The 16,321-nt window shown below is 42.1% G+C and overlaps 1 protein-coding gene across 10 annotated transcripts in view; it reads left to right on the plus strand.

The window, feature by feature from the left end:
* PRR5L (proline rich 5 like) overlaps positions 1 to 16,321 on the plus strand; it is a 64,391-nt gene that overhangs the window by 8,329 nt on the left and 39,741 nt on the right. For all 10 annotated transcript variants that reach the window (XM_068945516.1, XM_068945511.1, XM_068945512.1 and 7 more), the window contains exons 2-4: positions 6,156 to 6,417; positions 7,841 to 7,921; positions 11,704 to 11,752. In XM_068945516.1, the coding sequence (XP_068801617.1) occupies positions 6,248 to 6,417; positions 7,841 to 7,921; positions 11,704 to 11,752 (300 nt within the window). In that variant the 5' untranslated portion in view covers positions 6,156 to 6,247. The remainder of the gene's footprint in view (positions 1 to 6,155; positions 6,418 to 7,840; positions 7,922 to 11,703; positions 11,753 to 16,321) is intronic.

The raw sequence follows: 16,321 nt of genomic DNA on the forward strand, positions 1-16,321 counted from the left end.
GCTGCAACTTGATTCAGTCCTACTGATGAGATTATCAGAGCCAAAAGCTGGTCTCGCACACTCCCATTTACCTCCCTGAACTGTGAGCGTCTCTGAGCACGGGCTGTGCTCCTGGTGCTAGCGTGAGTGTTTAAAGAATAACTCATCTTCACATCCGTGTTACTCTGTATGTGAGGGGCTGCTAACATGAGAAAATACCTGCACTTTGCCTTGCTTTTTCAGGATTTGATCCAAAACAGTAAGATCAGTGGTTAGATTCCTATTGTTTTTGATCGGCTGTGGATTAAGCACTAAATTTTTCATGAGTCAGATTTCTAAAGGTGTGAAGGAAGGTAAGGATGAGAGTGTAGGTCAGAAAACTCCCATACCTTGAGATTGAGCCCAAGGCTGCCTTCAAAAACCGTTTTGGAGACTTTTGCTTTCAATAGCCTCTGAGATGTCTTAAGACATATCTTCTAATCAGTGTTGTCCAGAAAGGAACTTTTTTGGGTATTGAATAAATCTTAATTTGATGATCTTCTCTCCTTCTGAAAAGCAAAACTTGTTTGGTTTTTATTTTTAAGAGACTAAGGAGTTGGGTGCTGGAAGAGTAGCCAAATGTGTTGTAAATTTAACAGTAGCAAATGCAGTCTGTGTTTTCTTAAGCTAAGTTCATGCACACGCATATATAGTTTTGATGAACTAAAAGACCTGAAGGTACAGGTTGTGGGCTGCTTGCCCGCTTATCAGTATGGCTGTATAGAGAATAAATGAGGGATTTGTGTCAGAAATAGTGCTGTCTTGGGATCTTGCCAGTTCAGCTCAAATCAAGGATTTTGCTAATCGCATGCTTCATTAAAGATCTACTGGGCTGGAGGAAGAAGCCGCTAACAAGAATCTCGACAGTTCTCTACATACTTTTTTGTGTCTGAGGTGGGATGGAGCTTATCCATTGTGGATCTGTGGGTCTAGTATAGTGGGGAATTTTTCTTAAATTCTGATTCTTCCACACCCCAGGTCATTAGAATAGATTGTGGCACATGTTGCAGTACCCAGTTTGTTTATTTCAAGGTCACAGGTCAGCAATGTCACAATTGTACAGAGCATATAAAGGAGAAGAAAATGGGTGAGCACGTATCTTCAAGCACGGGCTGTTTTTCTACCTCTAAGATGGTTCAAATGGCAGAACATTACTTATATCTGGATAATCCCTCATTCTCTGCTGCTACATTTGAGGAGACCTGTGAAATTTTTGTTGGGATCAATAGGGGCTGCTGTGATTCCTCCCCTCTCCCCTTCCCTCCCTTGCCGTCTGGTTTAAAGTTGCTTTTTGACTTGTGACTTTTTAGTGTGAATTTGGTGTGAAGTAGTATTGGTGCAAGTTATTCTATACGAAGCAAAATCAGTTTGTAGTTTGTGCTGCCCCATCACTTCCAGTAGCAGCTGTTGCTCTGACTCTTGCAGAAAAAGTGTCAAAGGAAATCTGGAGTGAACAAAGACAAATATGGTCTGTTCTTTTGTTAAGTCTTACTTGCCAGGGGTTTTTCATTTGTTTGGCCCAGTATTATCAAGAAAATGCCAACATTTTCTTTGAGTTATTCTCTCTTCAGTAGAGAAAGGACTAGGTATTTTGCCTGATCTTTCTTTTCCTCCAGTCAGATGTATTTTGGTCTCTTGGGTGGAAAATATCTTTTCGTTAAATTTTTTTATGATTATTTCTCTGTTGGTTTTTATGACCAATGGAAAACAATTGATAAAAATTCCTAGTTTGATCACTGTAATGTTTTTATATATGCCTGTATCTATGTGTGCTGCCCCAGGTTAGAACGTTGACATCCAGCTCTGAACTATTTGCTTACTTGAACGCTTAGGTTTTACATAGATGACATTTGGGCCTTGCTAAATATCTAGAGGGGTTGAGTAGCTGGGTTTTGAGATGATAATCAAGGATAAGTGGGGAAAAAAAAGACCAGGGGTCTTGTCCTCACCTGAAAGGGAAGGAAGAGCAATACATGTCTCTCTGAGTTATGACAAACTTCATGTCTAAAAAAGCATGTGGGTTCACTAAATGAGATGAGGATAGTGGAGAACCTTTTAGGACATATTAACTGCCACGTAGTTTGAGACTTTCTGATGCCACTTCGGTATGCTCACAGCATTTAGACTGTGACAGTGAGAATACCTTGTATTGATGTAGCTTGTATCTCTTAGGCAGTTGCTGCACCTCAGTCTGCAGGTCCTCAGACCTTTCATAATCAATAGTGAGAGACTGTTGCCTAGTGGCTAGAGCATTTCACATCCCAGTGTCTCCCTTCTCTGGGAGAATTAATAATTGCTTCTCTGTAAAGCTTTTTCTAGTTTTGTGGGTGACAAGTAGTAGGAATGTGATTATTAGATGCAGATTTTATTTTATAGTCTTCCAAAACTCTTTGATCTTAGGAAGGGGAGACAGTGTATGTGTGGGGGAGTGAAGACTGAAAGCTTCTCGGAGAAGAATAACTGTTTCTGAATCTTTCTACGTAATTCTTTAATAGTTTTCAGAGCAAACTGAAGAGGAACAATTATAATCTTGTTGTACTCAGCACTTCATTAATTATTGTGCATTCCCAGTAGCTAAAATAGCCCAAATACCACAAAGACTTCTTACAAACCTATAACTACATTAATGCCTCTCTCACCACAGGGATAGTTCCTCTCAGCAAAAAGCCAATAAATTGCACATTGCAGAGAGCACAACATGGACGTTGCCAATAAACTGCTAATGCAAATTTCCTGCAAAGATGAAGCAGTATTTACAAGGGTGCCTTGTTTTGGGAAAACTTTCAGTGGAAACTAGTTGCTATGAAAGGAAAATCTGGTTGGATGGAAGCGTGGGAGATGCGGTTCTTTGGCAGCGACTGCAGAGAAAGCGCGTGAGGTTAAGGGTCTGGCTTTGGTGCTCTGCTGTATGCTCAGATGCGCGGGGTCTGCAAAACCTGCACACCTGTAAACTTGTTGTGCTGAAAGACTGTTGTCTAGTAAACACTCTTACTTCTGGCTTTATGAAGTTCTAAAACTAGTAAAAGTAGGCTGTGGGCATGGGGAGAGGAGGATCTTTCTCACAGATTTCGGCATTTCTGATTCTGATAGCGTGATGATCAGTTATATTCGGATATCACTTGATGGCCAGGCTGCCTTCAGAGTAACAGTTTATTTACCATTCCTTCTATTTAACAGTCACCATTTTAGGTAAGGTAGGAGAGATTTGTATCTTTGAATCCTGAAATCAGACTCTGGATCTGCCCCTAAAGCAGAAGATTTTTTTCTTAAATTCCCGATGAGCACCTAGAATAAAGTTTACGTGACAATAACACAGAACTGCAGACTGTGTGGCTGGGGGGAAAAGGGGGAAGAGGGGATGCCTTATCCTCTCTACTCAGAGGAGAGCTTGTTATTATCTGTCTGGGTGACTTTTACAGAGGTTAAGGAAAACAACGTGTATGTTTCCGTGAGCAAAAACAAGCACGTTCTTTTAGTAAGAGGCATTCAGGAAGTTTGTCACGGGGACCTGTGTATCCCATAGTTCTGTTGCGGTGGAATTAGTCTCGTTAACCCATAGATCAAGCTCAGAAAAGACCTTCATGATCATATTTTCTCACAAAATGGGCCGAAGAATTTTCTACACAAACTTTAATGATGTATACAGTAAGGCACAGAGATTTTTCCCCTTGGTTTGTACTACTTTCACCTTTCAAATTAACATGGCTCTGAATTGCAAAGTTTTTTTTAATCGAAGTGCAGCTTTATAAATATAAAGTGCTTTCACTGTGGCTTTGCTAGAGTTGAGAATAGTTATATGCAGAGCTTTACCACTTATACCACCTGGAATAGTGATAGGAGGATTGTGGGCTAGCACAAGCATCCTAACCGCGGCTTTGTAAGACTGTTAAAAGCCTACACCTGATCTAAAGTAACTCTTATATTGTATTATATGGCTCTGAAAAATATATACGGTTTTCCCTGTAAAAAAATTTTAGAAATGGAAATTTTACTGCACCACTGGGAGAAGTGACCCTCTTTCAGTCAGCACACTGTCAGCTGAGGAACTTAGAGATGACAAATATTGGCACAATTACTTGTTTAACAGCAGAAACATCCATTTAATTTATACTTACTCTTTGTCTCCAGAACACCTTTTGGTATGTTATGCGAAAAGTCTGTGCTCAGCTCTCCAAGGTGCTGTAGCTTTTTTTCTTCTGACAATTTCTAATGTGGTTAGAATTGCCAATACAGAAATTGCTGGCAGATTGAAAATGTGTGGGCAATTTAAAATGAAACGAATGTTATTTCAAAGTGCACACAAACGACGGTGTTGATTTGCTTATGCTATTTGTATTTATTGTTAATTTTGTAGGAGTTATGAATTTTTTTTAATGGAACAGAGCAACCACAGAGTCTGTAGTCTGCTGCTGCTTCAAGTAATGCCTGTCAAAGCTCGGCTCACTTGGTGAAAGATTATCTGCACTTTGTTGTCTCTAAAGACAGCAAAGAGTTGTCAGGAAAAAAGTTGTATTTGCAGCGATGTTTCAGCTCCACAAAGATCTATCCAAATTTGTGTGTGTGTGTTGGGGGAGTAACAACTATATTTATTTCTTGAATAACACAGAGAATGAGAGTACCACATATGTCAGTGCCTAACAAATGAGGTGAATGGTGGTTATTTCCCAGGCTTTTGGGCACAAGGATCTATGAGAAGCCTCGAGGTCTGGGGCAGTCCCAACATGCGTACTTTAAAGGGGATGGGGAGCTGCTCCCCATGCCCTTATGCGTCATGGTTTGGGAAGCCTTGAAAGGAACCCGCTTCTCTCTAGTCATAGCTCAATTCATCTTTGCTTGCAATAAATCTCCCTCAAGAGCAGGGCTTCTGTTTTATCGCTTTTAGCCTGAATCTGGTCCTTCTGCTGGTTCAGGTTCCCTCAGCGCAGGGCCTGCAGCGTCTGGCGGAGCGGAGAGCTTCCTCTCACTTCGGGTCAGGCTATGACAAGCAGAAGTGGAGGCGGGGTGTTGAGGTGGGCCCAGTGTGAAGCAGGGCAACTCAGGAGGAAGCAAGTTGTTCTCATACTTGTAAAAGAGTTAATTATGTTTTAGGGAGTGGGAAGAGTTTCCTAAAGATGAGAACTAGTTCAATTAGAAGCACTGTGCAGATACACAGCATTTCTTTGGCTGATTTTGTCTCTTTTCACCTCATTCTGAAGATGTGGTGGAAAAGAGAAGATTTTGCTTTACATCTTCTGTGTGCTCTTCAGTTACACAAGTTTTTTGTTTGTTTTTCTTTTCCTCTCTTTTCTCCCACATCTCCATTATCCAAACTGCCAACTACATCTACAGCCTGTATTCCTCTGAAGTGGGAAGGCTTTGAAGTTCAGAAGCTTTGCCAGAGTCGCTGTGGTTTTTATCCAAACACGTTCTAACTTCTGCTGTTTCTGTGGTTTACTCAGGGCTGCATATTCATCTGTATGAAGATGATGGTCAGAGGGGAAAGCACAGGCATTTTATATTTGGTCAAGCAATTTCTTGTCCTGTAGAGGGAAAAAACAAACATAACAGTCCTGCTTACTCTCAAGATATCTCCTCGTCAGATCTTTTTTGCAGAAGCTCCTTATTGCATACTTTTTGTGATGGACTGATAGCGAGTGGGTTTTATTCCCTTGTGCAGCGCTTCTCAAAAAAAAGCATTGTGTTTGTCTGTTCATCTTTTGTCCGTTTCTGCTTTCTGGTGAAATAGTTTGTTTTCTCTCTCTCTCCAGTTTCCCCTCCCATTTTGTACAGTCTGAAGGGCTGACTATTTAAAGGTATTTGTAAAGTGCCTCTGACAGAAGAGTTTAGGCTGTTCTAGCTGTTCTAGCACCCCTACTAGATGAAGTGGAACGAGAGACTGTGCTTGTTTTCCTGGCTGACTGCGTTGTGTGGTTCTTTAAGGGACAGGATGGAAGACTGGGCTGCTGTTGAAGAGCTCCTGAAGGGTTGCCCAAGTTTTTTGCTTAGGGGATAGGATATTTCTCTGTCTTGCATTCTTCCTTCCTCTTCAGTTTGCAGGATTGTTTCAATCCCTTAATTGTATTGAATGTGAATCCATGTCACAGCCTGAAGTGATGGAGAACTGCTAGTCAGAGATTGACTCTCTGCTTTTGCTGCAGGATTTGAAGACCTGTTGATGTCAGTGAGATTGACACTTGGACCATCAAGAGAAGACGCTTTCTGAGAGCCCAGCTCCAGTCCATCTGACTCTATGACTGGGGGGTTCACCGTGGCTCCATCCTTTGCTCTCCAGTTGCACAAGATGGGTTCGTTCAGAAGGCCCAGACCTCGTTTCATGAGCTCCCCTGTGCTCAGCGATTTGCCACGTTTCCAAGCAACCCGGCAGGCTTTGCAGCTGAGCTCCAATTCTGCGTGGAACAGGTGAGCAGGACCTGTTCAGCTGAGCTCTGTCTGTGCGTAACAGCCCCTCGGTAATGGCCAGATAAGGTCTGATCTTTGATACCTCAGACCATTTATGGCTAAGCTATCTGTTTATGGGCATGAATGAATTTTTGGCATACTCAAGCTTTGCCTGTATGGAGGGGCCTCTGTGGAGGTGACATAATTAGAACTAGTAGTGTTTAGCCCTATTTTTGGCTAACATTGTTCAGAGATGCTGTCTTGAACTAAACCATAATTGCTTTATGGTAACAGTTACACCTCTTTGGTACCAGTTAAGGAAAGCACATTGCTAGTAATGTAACAAAGGTTAGTTTCTTAATGTAGCCAGGCATTCGTTTGCATATTGTGAAGCTTTTACCAAGATGAAGTTCCTCTGACAACTATTAAGTTTGTGGCTTCTGCCAACAGTTCTTATTGATAGTCAAATCCTGCCTGCAGTACCTGTCATGCCACAATGAATATTGGAAAAAAGACTTGTAGGGTGAAGTGTGAAATGTGCTGAGTTGATTTAATGGCTTGTTTCTACCAAAAGTGGGTGTTCCCACCTTTTTTTCTGCTACCTTGCACCCGCCTCTGCTCTGCACACTCCTCTCTTGTTGACCTAGCTTAGCTTACTAATGTCGCACAACAGTAGCCCAGTGGAAACATCATATATTTTTGTGCCAGGATAGTTAACTGAGGTCAGTGAAGCATACAACAAGCGCCATAACTGGCCCACGGAAGGGAGCACCTAACGGAGAAATGACACCACCTCTTGTTGGCTGCGGCAAGCTTTTACACCTGCTAAGCCATCTTGTGTACTCTCATGTCATGACTTTCTCTGTGCCGGTCAGAAAAGTATTAGTTAGAAGATCTTCCAACAGCTGGTTACTTCATTTTGCAAGCATTAACTGGGCTTAAAATTGTGTCTGACTGAAGTGATGTTGGCTTCAGAACTTGTTCCAGCATAGCAAGGATCCTGCCAAATGCTGCAGGTAGAGAGGTTTGGCCAGTCCTGCTAACATCACTTGGTAATGCAATACGATGTGTTTGGCAGATAATGCCAAAACGCTGTATCTCCTTGTAGTAACTAGCCTGCAGGACCTAGCAGAGATCCACTAAACAGTCATGTTAAAGATATACCCTGTGCAAGTGTGTTCTTTGTGAACAGTGTCCCTATGATGACTTTCCCTTGCTTACTCTAGGCACAGCTGGTTCTGCTCTGTCTCCCGTGAGAGATGTAGGTAAATAAGAGTGATGATTTCCAGGGGAGAAAAAGTGGAAGTATTTAAGTGCAATTAACCTCTCCACCCCATTATAACCACTCAGCTTTTGGCAGCTAGTTCACATTGCTCTCTATGTTAAATCACCCTGGCAGTTGTTATTTATGGATGCCGTACTGTCTTACTTCTTTTTTTGACAGTGTTCAAACAGCAGTGATAAATGTGTTCAAAGGGGGAGGCTTGCAGAACAATGAACTTTACACCCTCAATGAAAATATCAGGTAGGTTACTCAATTGCATGAAAAGGATTTTTGTTGCTGGTTGTTTGGTGTTTGTTTGTTTTTGTTCCCTTAAAGAACAGTAGTTAGAGGACACTGGTGGGAGGAGAAGGGGTAGAAGCAAACTTAAGCACAGCTTTGCAGTTTCAGGCTAACTTTCTTCTCTTATGCCACTGGGTGCGATGAATGGCATGGGACTAAGCTCTTGGATAATGTTTCTCTGATTTATGTGGATGTGTAACTTTGACAAGGACAGGGTGTGTATTTACTTGGATTGAAAAGGATGTTGTCCCCTCCTAGGGAATTTGCCTCTTCTGCCTGATTTTTTTCACACTTTTATCAGCTATGGCAGTGTCTTTTCTAAAGCCAAGCTTCCCAGAATCATGGAGTGTTTCAAAACAAAGCATTTCCTTAAAAAAGCTTAATCTTCACATGATGATTGTGGAGCAAGACCTGAAAATATGAACCCTGAAGATTAAAAAACTAAATGTCGCAAACAGGTTCCAACACTGCTAATGGTGATGATTAGAAGTAACATGATCTTTTTTTAGCAGATTTTCTGTTTTTCTGTGGTTTCATTCTGGTTATTTTGAAAGTTTGGTTAGCGATAGATAGGACTGCAGAGTAGATAAAGAGCAATTTATTCTTGCCTTGCTTCTAAGTGGTACTAAGAGGAGCGTTGACAGAGCTCATGAGGGCAGTTCCTCCTCCATCTCTCTTTCCCACGAATCCATATTCATTCACCTTGAATGTCATCATATAGGTCTCAACTTCCACTTTTTTATGGAACCTGCCACCCCTAATCCTTGCTGCATTCTTGCTGCTTGCCAAGTTATGGTTAAAGTTCAAATGACTCTTCAGGTTGAGCACTTAATAAGCAGCATTTTAAATTACCCCTTTCCCTACTTTCAAAATAAATGCAGCTTGCAGAGCCTGAGACTCTGTTACTTAATCTAGGCCCAAAGGTGAAAGTTTCATAAAATTCCTTTTGCAAGCTGTGTGAGGGCAGGGTCTTGTGCTTCAACAGCATCTTAGTGTGCTCAGGTTAGAAGTGCTCAGGTTAGATTTCAGTACTTGCAGCAGTCTAATTCTCAGTGGGACAAGGACAAACAAATGTCTTAAGCCTTTGAAAATACCCTACTCCACAGCCCTTTCACAGACTTGGAGACTGGATTTGGGTTTTGTCACTGATCTCTCAGGCTGTGGCTCCCTGCAGTGGCTGCAGCCAGCTTTCCCTCCCCTGTGCAGGCAGATGCTCCTTCCCACCCTTGCAGGAGAGACGCTGGGCATCGAGTGTTACTGCACGCTGCCACAGATCTCCCGTTTCCCCTGTCCTCCTCCTCCTCCTCTTCTGAGGAAGAACTGGCGCTCACTGCCAGGCTGCTTTCGGAGTCATATGCTGACTGCTGTGAGCTGCTCTTGCCTCTTTGATGTAGGCAGAAGGGAACATCGCAGAGGGCACTAGAGCACTTCACATGTGCTCCCACTCACATGGGAGGTAGTATCAGCTCTTAGCAGGCTTGGAGAAAGGTATTTGGTTGCTGGAACAGCAAGCTGTGCCTTGGTAGCCATTCTCTCTCTTCCCTAGAGGCAGGGAGGCAGCGTGCCAGGCAGAATAGCCTTGTTGCCTGGACTTAGCCCCAGTGGCTGGACCATGCTCTGTTCACGTTGATTACTGAAATCAATCTAGTCTGTCAAGAGTTGAGTGAAGAACAGGAAATTCTTTGTGAAATTTGTATGCTTTTATGAGCAGTTCTCATGTTGGGAAGGGAAATACGCTCTTCCAGATATGGGCACTCACAAGTAGCACTTGGAAGCACTCACCTTGAAATAAATGATTAATATCCCTACAGGTGCCCTGAGCATTGGTTACGTCTCAAAATGTCATTCCCTAAATAGGCTGCTTCAACGTTCAAGTAGCTCATTAATAGCACTCTGAGGAGCAAAGGACATGCATCTGCATGTATGTACGTACACACATTTGCAGCTTTGCACCTGTGATTCTTGATACAGCTTCCAACAAAACGTCAGTTCTGCACGTACAAGGTAAATGTCTAGCCTGACACTTGGCAAAAGGCCAGACCTGGAGCGTCCTAAGACTGAGCTGGTGCATTTTCCTGGTTTATACTTATCCGTTCAGATCATCCATGGAAGTCAGTGAATTGTTAAGACAATTACAGATTCTGCACAGTGCTTAATTATTTGATGATGGGAATAAGGAAGAGTTTTAAATTCGGGTAGCAACGACAAGGCCAGGAGATGAGCAAGTGGTAACATTTTGCTCTGGATTACTGCCAGAAAGTTTTCATCCTGCTGTGCTTTGATACCATCATCTCACTAGATACTTTTTTTTTTTGCTGCTCTCAAAGTCAGTTGTTGCAGCAGGAGGAAACGTCAGAAATGCCACTGAGAGATGGACTCCCAAGAAGCAGGAGGTGACCTGGCCACAACCAGCAGGAGGCTGCCAAGGCTCTCTCTGAAATGAAAGCCTTCAGTTGCAAGGGCAGATGATCTACTCTGCAGACTCAAATCCTCCCATGGATATGTGAATTAATTGACCAAAAGCCCTCAGAATTCAGCTGAAACCAGTGGAAGTGCTTCTCACAAACAGGCTCCCAAAAACTCATCTAGTTTAGCCATCTCATAGAAAGAGAAATGCGCTTTGAGGTGGACAGTGTAAATATAACCGCTGTGAGAGAGAAAGAGTAAAAGCATATTTCCATGTGAATAAATGTAGACGTTTTACAAAATGTTTAGAGAGGAAGGTTGTTGCCAAAATCTACTTTCACCAAAGATTAGGAAAAAAAATGGTGTAGTCTATTAGCAAGAACCCAGCCTGAGAGTTGGATATGTCCCTGGCTCAAATGTCATTTTCAGACACTCATGATTGTACTTCTTCTTGGTGAAAAGCAAAACTCTTTAAGAGCAAAAATGCAACGCTTTGCAGTGGAAAGTATTAGGTAACTTCTAAATTTGAGGCAGAATTACCAGCCCAGGTCACAGTCACTGACAGCTGAAAGTGCAGATGCTCTGAATTTTTTGAGTTCTTTTTTAATACTACTTTTAATGAAAAGCAATCCTGATTTTTATATCAGAATTTTGAACTATAAATGCATATCAAAATTTAAAAATTTTAATGTAGCCTGATTTAAAATCAGCTGTTTGTAAGTAGAAATATTTGTTAAACGTGGATTCTGCCTACATGTATTCAGCATGCCTCTTGTTCCACTTCTACAATTGCTTTCATGAAAAACGTGCCTTTTTATTTTTTTAATGTGGTACTCACGGGGAAGCCACAGCTTCTGCCCGCATGTTTACTACTTTGCTCCTCTCCTTATCATCCCACTTTCTACTTCCAAGAGAAAAGGAAGTAGGGAGATATGCTGTTCACAGTGAAATGAAAGGCAGCTTTTTAAATTTAAAGGAAAATCAGAAAAAATGCTGAATTTCAATCTAAATAGAGACTTTAAATTCTCTTCCCAGCTCTCTGTGAATTCAGGAGGTCAGTGGGTCGGTGGTGCTCAGTTTTTTGCTTGTTCTAGGTGTGTGGCTTATAAATAGAAGACTTCAGGAAAGCTATTTCATTCCTTTATAATTTGAGTATAGCCTCTGCTGGCATTAGTACAACGTATGCTTAGATGTAAATGAAATTTAGCTGTGGCCAAAATGACACATTCGTATATACTCACGTTTCTTGGGGTTGACTGGTAGTGAAGTGCAGATATGCTTATAAGAAGTGACCAGCAATGGCTATTTCTTCATGGATGTGCTCCTTCTGTCTACAGACGGCTGCTGAAGAGTGAACTTGGATCCTTCATCACAGATTACTTTCAGGTATTACATGATTTGCTTTCTCTCTTTTGAGGTGTGTTCTCTTCAGCTTTTTAGTATATAAAAGCTTTGGTACCCCTTTTAACTAGCAGGTAGCCTACCTCTGTTTCATTTTCATTTTGCCACAGAAAGTCATGGAGGCATTGGCTCTTTTTTTATGTGGGCCATGTAGCCTTGGGAGTAATTACATTTAGGTGTGTTTGTGCTAATATAGAGTTAATCTTAGTGGCTGCTAGTAGCCTGCTAGGGTCAGGAAAGAATTCACTTCATAAACTTTTTTAAAAAGATGGGGTACCTTTTGTAGTTTTTTTCACCCTAAAAACCTCTAGTAAATAGAATACTGGATGAGGTTTTCTGCAAGAGGAGCTAGTGAAGGGCGAATGGGAAGAAGAAAGATAACGTCTTTCTGTTCTGGGGAGGCAGAGAAGGAAGTCCCTATCAGCAGGAAATCAACCTGGTTACAGTTTGTTCCCATAAATATACTTGTAATCTGTGAAAAAGCGAAAGATGAAGGATTAGGAAAGACATGATCACAAATATGAATAACTGTTACTGCCTTTTACTACTACTGTCCAGATAAACAGAGGTTGAAATGTAACCGCATGAAAGGGTGGGTTAGATGATTTTGAGAGAATGCTGGTGGCTTTCAATACTGTAAGTCATTCGATGTAGTGTTGATTTTAAAAAAGGGAAGAAGAAGGCGGCTGCCGAAAACAAGAGGGATTTTTATGTTGGTTTTACTCCCCTTGAGTAAAAAAGAGAGAGAGACAGAGACAGAGAGAGAATTTCAGTATGTTCTGAAGTGGCTGACGCTGCTGTCTGCTGTGCCAACAGTTTAGAAGGGGTGAAAAAAAGACTAATGTCGTTTCCTATCAGTATTAGATTACATGACTTAAAAAAATTCCCCACTGCATGCTATCAAGTGAGAAACAAACTCCTTTCCTGGGGGCAGTTATGTTTCGCTTCTTCAGCCCTATCTGTGCAAGTCATTTACTGGAAGGAGTCTTTTGCTTCAGGGCAGGATGATTCCTAGAACGTGCACGGAGCCTGGTAACCGCCAGGCCCGGAGACACCCTGCCCAGACTACAGAGTATCTGGCTTAAGTGGAAATCCGTTACTGCTCCAGCTAATTTAAAAACAGACAAATGAAACTTCGCAACTAAATGTACGTGACAACTTGAGATTTGGAAGGGCTTCATTAGGCACCCAGAAAGCCCAGTGATAGGCATGGTATAGGAGCCTGGATAACGCAGAATATTTCCAGAGGCAACTTTGTGCATTTGTAAGACTGAATAGAGCTTCGAGTTGTGCATGTTGCTGAGGGATATGAGGTGCTGATGTACGACTGTTATCTGCTTTTGAAAATTCAGTGTGCACTGAAAGAGGCCTGGTTGGGTTCCAGCTCTGAATAAGACACAGCTGTGTTGTGTTACTGGGCAGGATGAGCCGGAGACTCCTGAGGCCTGGATGGCTCAAAGCATCGGGTTTTGGATGTGTTGTTCTCTTCCTCCAGACTGTAAACCTCAAGTCTATCCTAGTCCAGCTGGGGCTAGTGGCATTAGCTGATACTCCTTAGACCTCTCAGCAGGAGAGCTAGTGATTGAAGAGACCGCTTAGGCTGTAGTCTGCTTGTTCCCAGAAGCAGCACATCTGGACTGGGACTGCATCCCTATTAGCAAGTACAGGGCATCCGAGCTTGTCCTGGAAGAAGGATTTTATCACCAGTGCTGTTCTATGCAAAAGCCTGGACAAAAAATGTGTTCTCACACCTTAATGACAAGGCTATATTACTTCATTCAGAAGCCACCGTCACAACGTATATATTCAGCACTATACTATTGCGGGGAGAGAAATGGCCTTTGCTTCAGAGAGCTCGCAGTGTGAGGGTTTGGCTACAGTCAGTCCTGAATTTGTTCTTCTGTCAGTCTGCCTGTTTGCACTTGTGCAAATATCTCAGCGTGTGTGTACTAGTTCAGTTGCAGCTTCTGCTCTCCCGCTAAAGTCACTGGTCATTGGTCTCTAAAATTTAACCTCTGAGGTTTTTTTGCTCAATGCTGAAAAAAATCACTTGGCATCTATCAGACTTCGCCTGAAGTAAAACTCTTGGTGCTGGCAAGCCACGAGACAAACCGTGCGAGATAAAGGCAATTGTAGGAAATGATCTCTTTTTCCCTGCTGTGAGCTAAGATGCAGGCATATTTCTGATGCTAGATTGACAGCATATGCCAGTGATAAAAGTTACTATTTGACTTGTACTCAATACGTTTTGTGCTCATCACCTTTGATATAAGGGAGATGATGGGAACGGGTCACCAGGGTGGGGAGAAGAGTAGGACTGAATTTTTTGTCCGTGACTTCCTCCTACATCTATTACAGCCCAGTGAGAAATTGTATCCTGAGAACCAAGTTTACTGTTCCCTTAGATTGCAGTGCACCCTGAAGGATCTGCTCTCAAGAGTAACCAGGCACCTTTAAATGTCCTAGCAGCAACTAGAACAACTGATTGGATCATGTAATATTTGGATGTGATAAATTGACTTAATATTTTTCCATTTCTTATGCCATAGCACTTGTAACAGAAGGCACTGAGATAATTTTTTTTAAATCACATTTTCTATTGTTTTACATCCCTAGCTCTTACATTATGTTTATTATGCACGTACATAAATACCTATAAATACACACACACACACACACACACACACACACAAATGTTTCTAACCACTGAATATTTAAGACTCAACTAGAGCAGAACTTTCATAGTGAGACAAAGCTACTTTTTGATTAACTTGAATTACTCACTCAGTAGTCATTTTCACCAAAACTCATGGAAGTCACCAGTTCTGAGCTACAGAATGAGTAAGTTGCTAAAGAAATCTTTAGGAAACAGATGGTGTCTAGGCAGTCTTCCTCTGCTACCGAATCTTCATCCTGCTAGAGTTACTGGGTCTGTTTTGTATTTGAAAGAGAAATGTAATTCCTACAAGGGTTTTGGTGGAAACTCAAGTGTCTCGTTCTGAAGGAGGTTTGTGTTTATAGATCTGCTGCTTTAGCAACCGTATTAGATACACAAGCCATATCCTTGGATCGGAGTCTAATTGTAAATGCCAGACAGTTGGGACTTGGCATACTCTGTATTTGCTGCAGATGTTCCTCAAAATAATGCTCCTGGCTCCAGGTTTTCTGGGATTGTATTTGCCCATGGTCCCATATGCATCTGAACTGGTCTGATAGTTTCCTGCTGCTGAAAACGGATGCCTTGTACCCACTCCTCTGCTCAGTAACCCAGCAGTGAACCATCTATTCTGACTGCTGGATTGGTTTTCTCATGGGTTAGTAAGCTGAATCACAACGGGGAGGAATCCTATGAATATGGAAGGTAAGTGGTTGGGATTTGGAGGAAAGTGGTGTGTTGGGCGCTGGGACTTCTTTGGGGCAGCCTAAGATTTTCAGATAAGTTCCCTTCAATTTCATGCTTTCTGACCCTCGTGGTTGTGAGGAAAATTTTTGAAATATAAAACTAGTAAGCATTGATAAGATGCATTGTCTTCCTGATCCTGCCTGCAGCGTGAAACAAAACCTTTGGGAATGATGAACTGTTTCTTTTCACTCCCTGGGGACTTGTCAATTCTGAAACTCACAGAGGAAAATGGTAGTGTTAGCTATTTCACAACTGACCATTTTAGCAGCAGAACTGTCTGGTTTATGTATGTTAACTTCAAATTGACTTCTCCTGAAGTAAAGAGGCCCAGCTCCTCACCCAGAGGATACTGTAAAATCTACCAGCGCTCATGGGTTGCAAATGCAGAAACTCTGTTGCAGAGTTAATACCTTACCAACCTGAAGTCCACTGACTACAGTGGCAGACTTGGGAGCTGCAGGATGGTGAATTGATTGTATTTGCCCATTTAATTCAATGAGAGCTTTTATATCTTGAAAACAGAAGTGAAGCTATTACATAATTTCCAGTCTGTTGCTGTGGAGGATCGTAGAAGTCAAGAAGTCTTGACTCAGAATCGGGCCCAGCTTTCTATTTATAAGCAAAACCATGTAAACCACAGTCTACAATGAGACCCATGTCACTGGGGTGTCAAGCAAAGTCAAAATGGAAGATCAAAATGGATATTTGCAAAAGTAAGCTGCAGCACTAACAGCACAAGCCCTGACGCAAGCCAAAATGGATTTTCTTTTCCCTCCCTTTAGAGCTGTCAGGAATGAGCATTGGTGCCCCTCAGTGTGGTCAGGCTCTGCTGTGTGGAGTCCCTTTTGCTGTAGGCTAGCCTCCTGTGTAAGACAGCTGGGGCTTGGGGGGAAACATGCACTTGCCCCTCTACTGAGTCCATATAAAGCTTTTGGCTTAAATCACTGCTGCATCCCTTTTCAGCACTCCAACCTAACCAATATCTTCATGCTTTTTCTCCTTTGAAAGTCCGCTTTGTAGAGCGTTGCTAACAGCGGAAAAATGTTGTGTGTCTCTCTCATGCTTAGTCAAACAGAAAACTGGAGTGTGTGACATTTCTTTCATTGTCCCCAGGTCTCTATTTTTGCCTGTTTCATAATGAGGCAAGGAAA

The sequence above is a fragment of the Struthio camelus genome, chromosome 5 (genome assembly GCF_040807025.1).
Source record: "Struthio camelus isolate bStrCam1 chromosome 5, bStrCam1.hap1, whole genome shotgun sequence".
Lineage (NCBI taxonomy): Eukaryota > Metazoa > Chordata > Aves > Struthioniformes > Struthionidae > Struthio > Struthio camelus.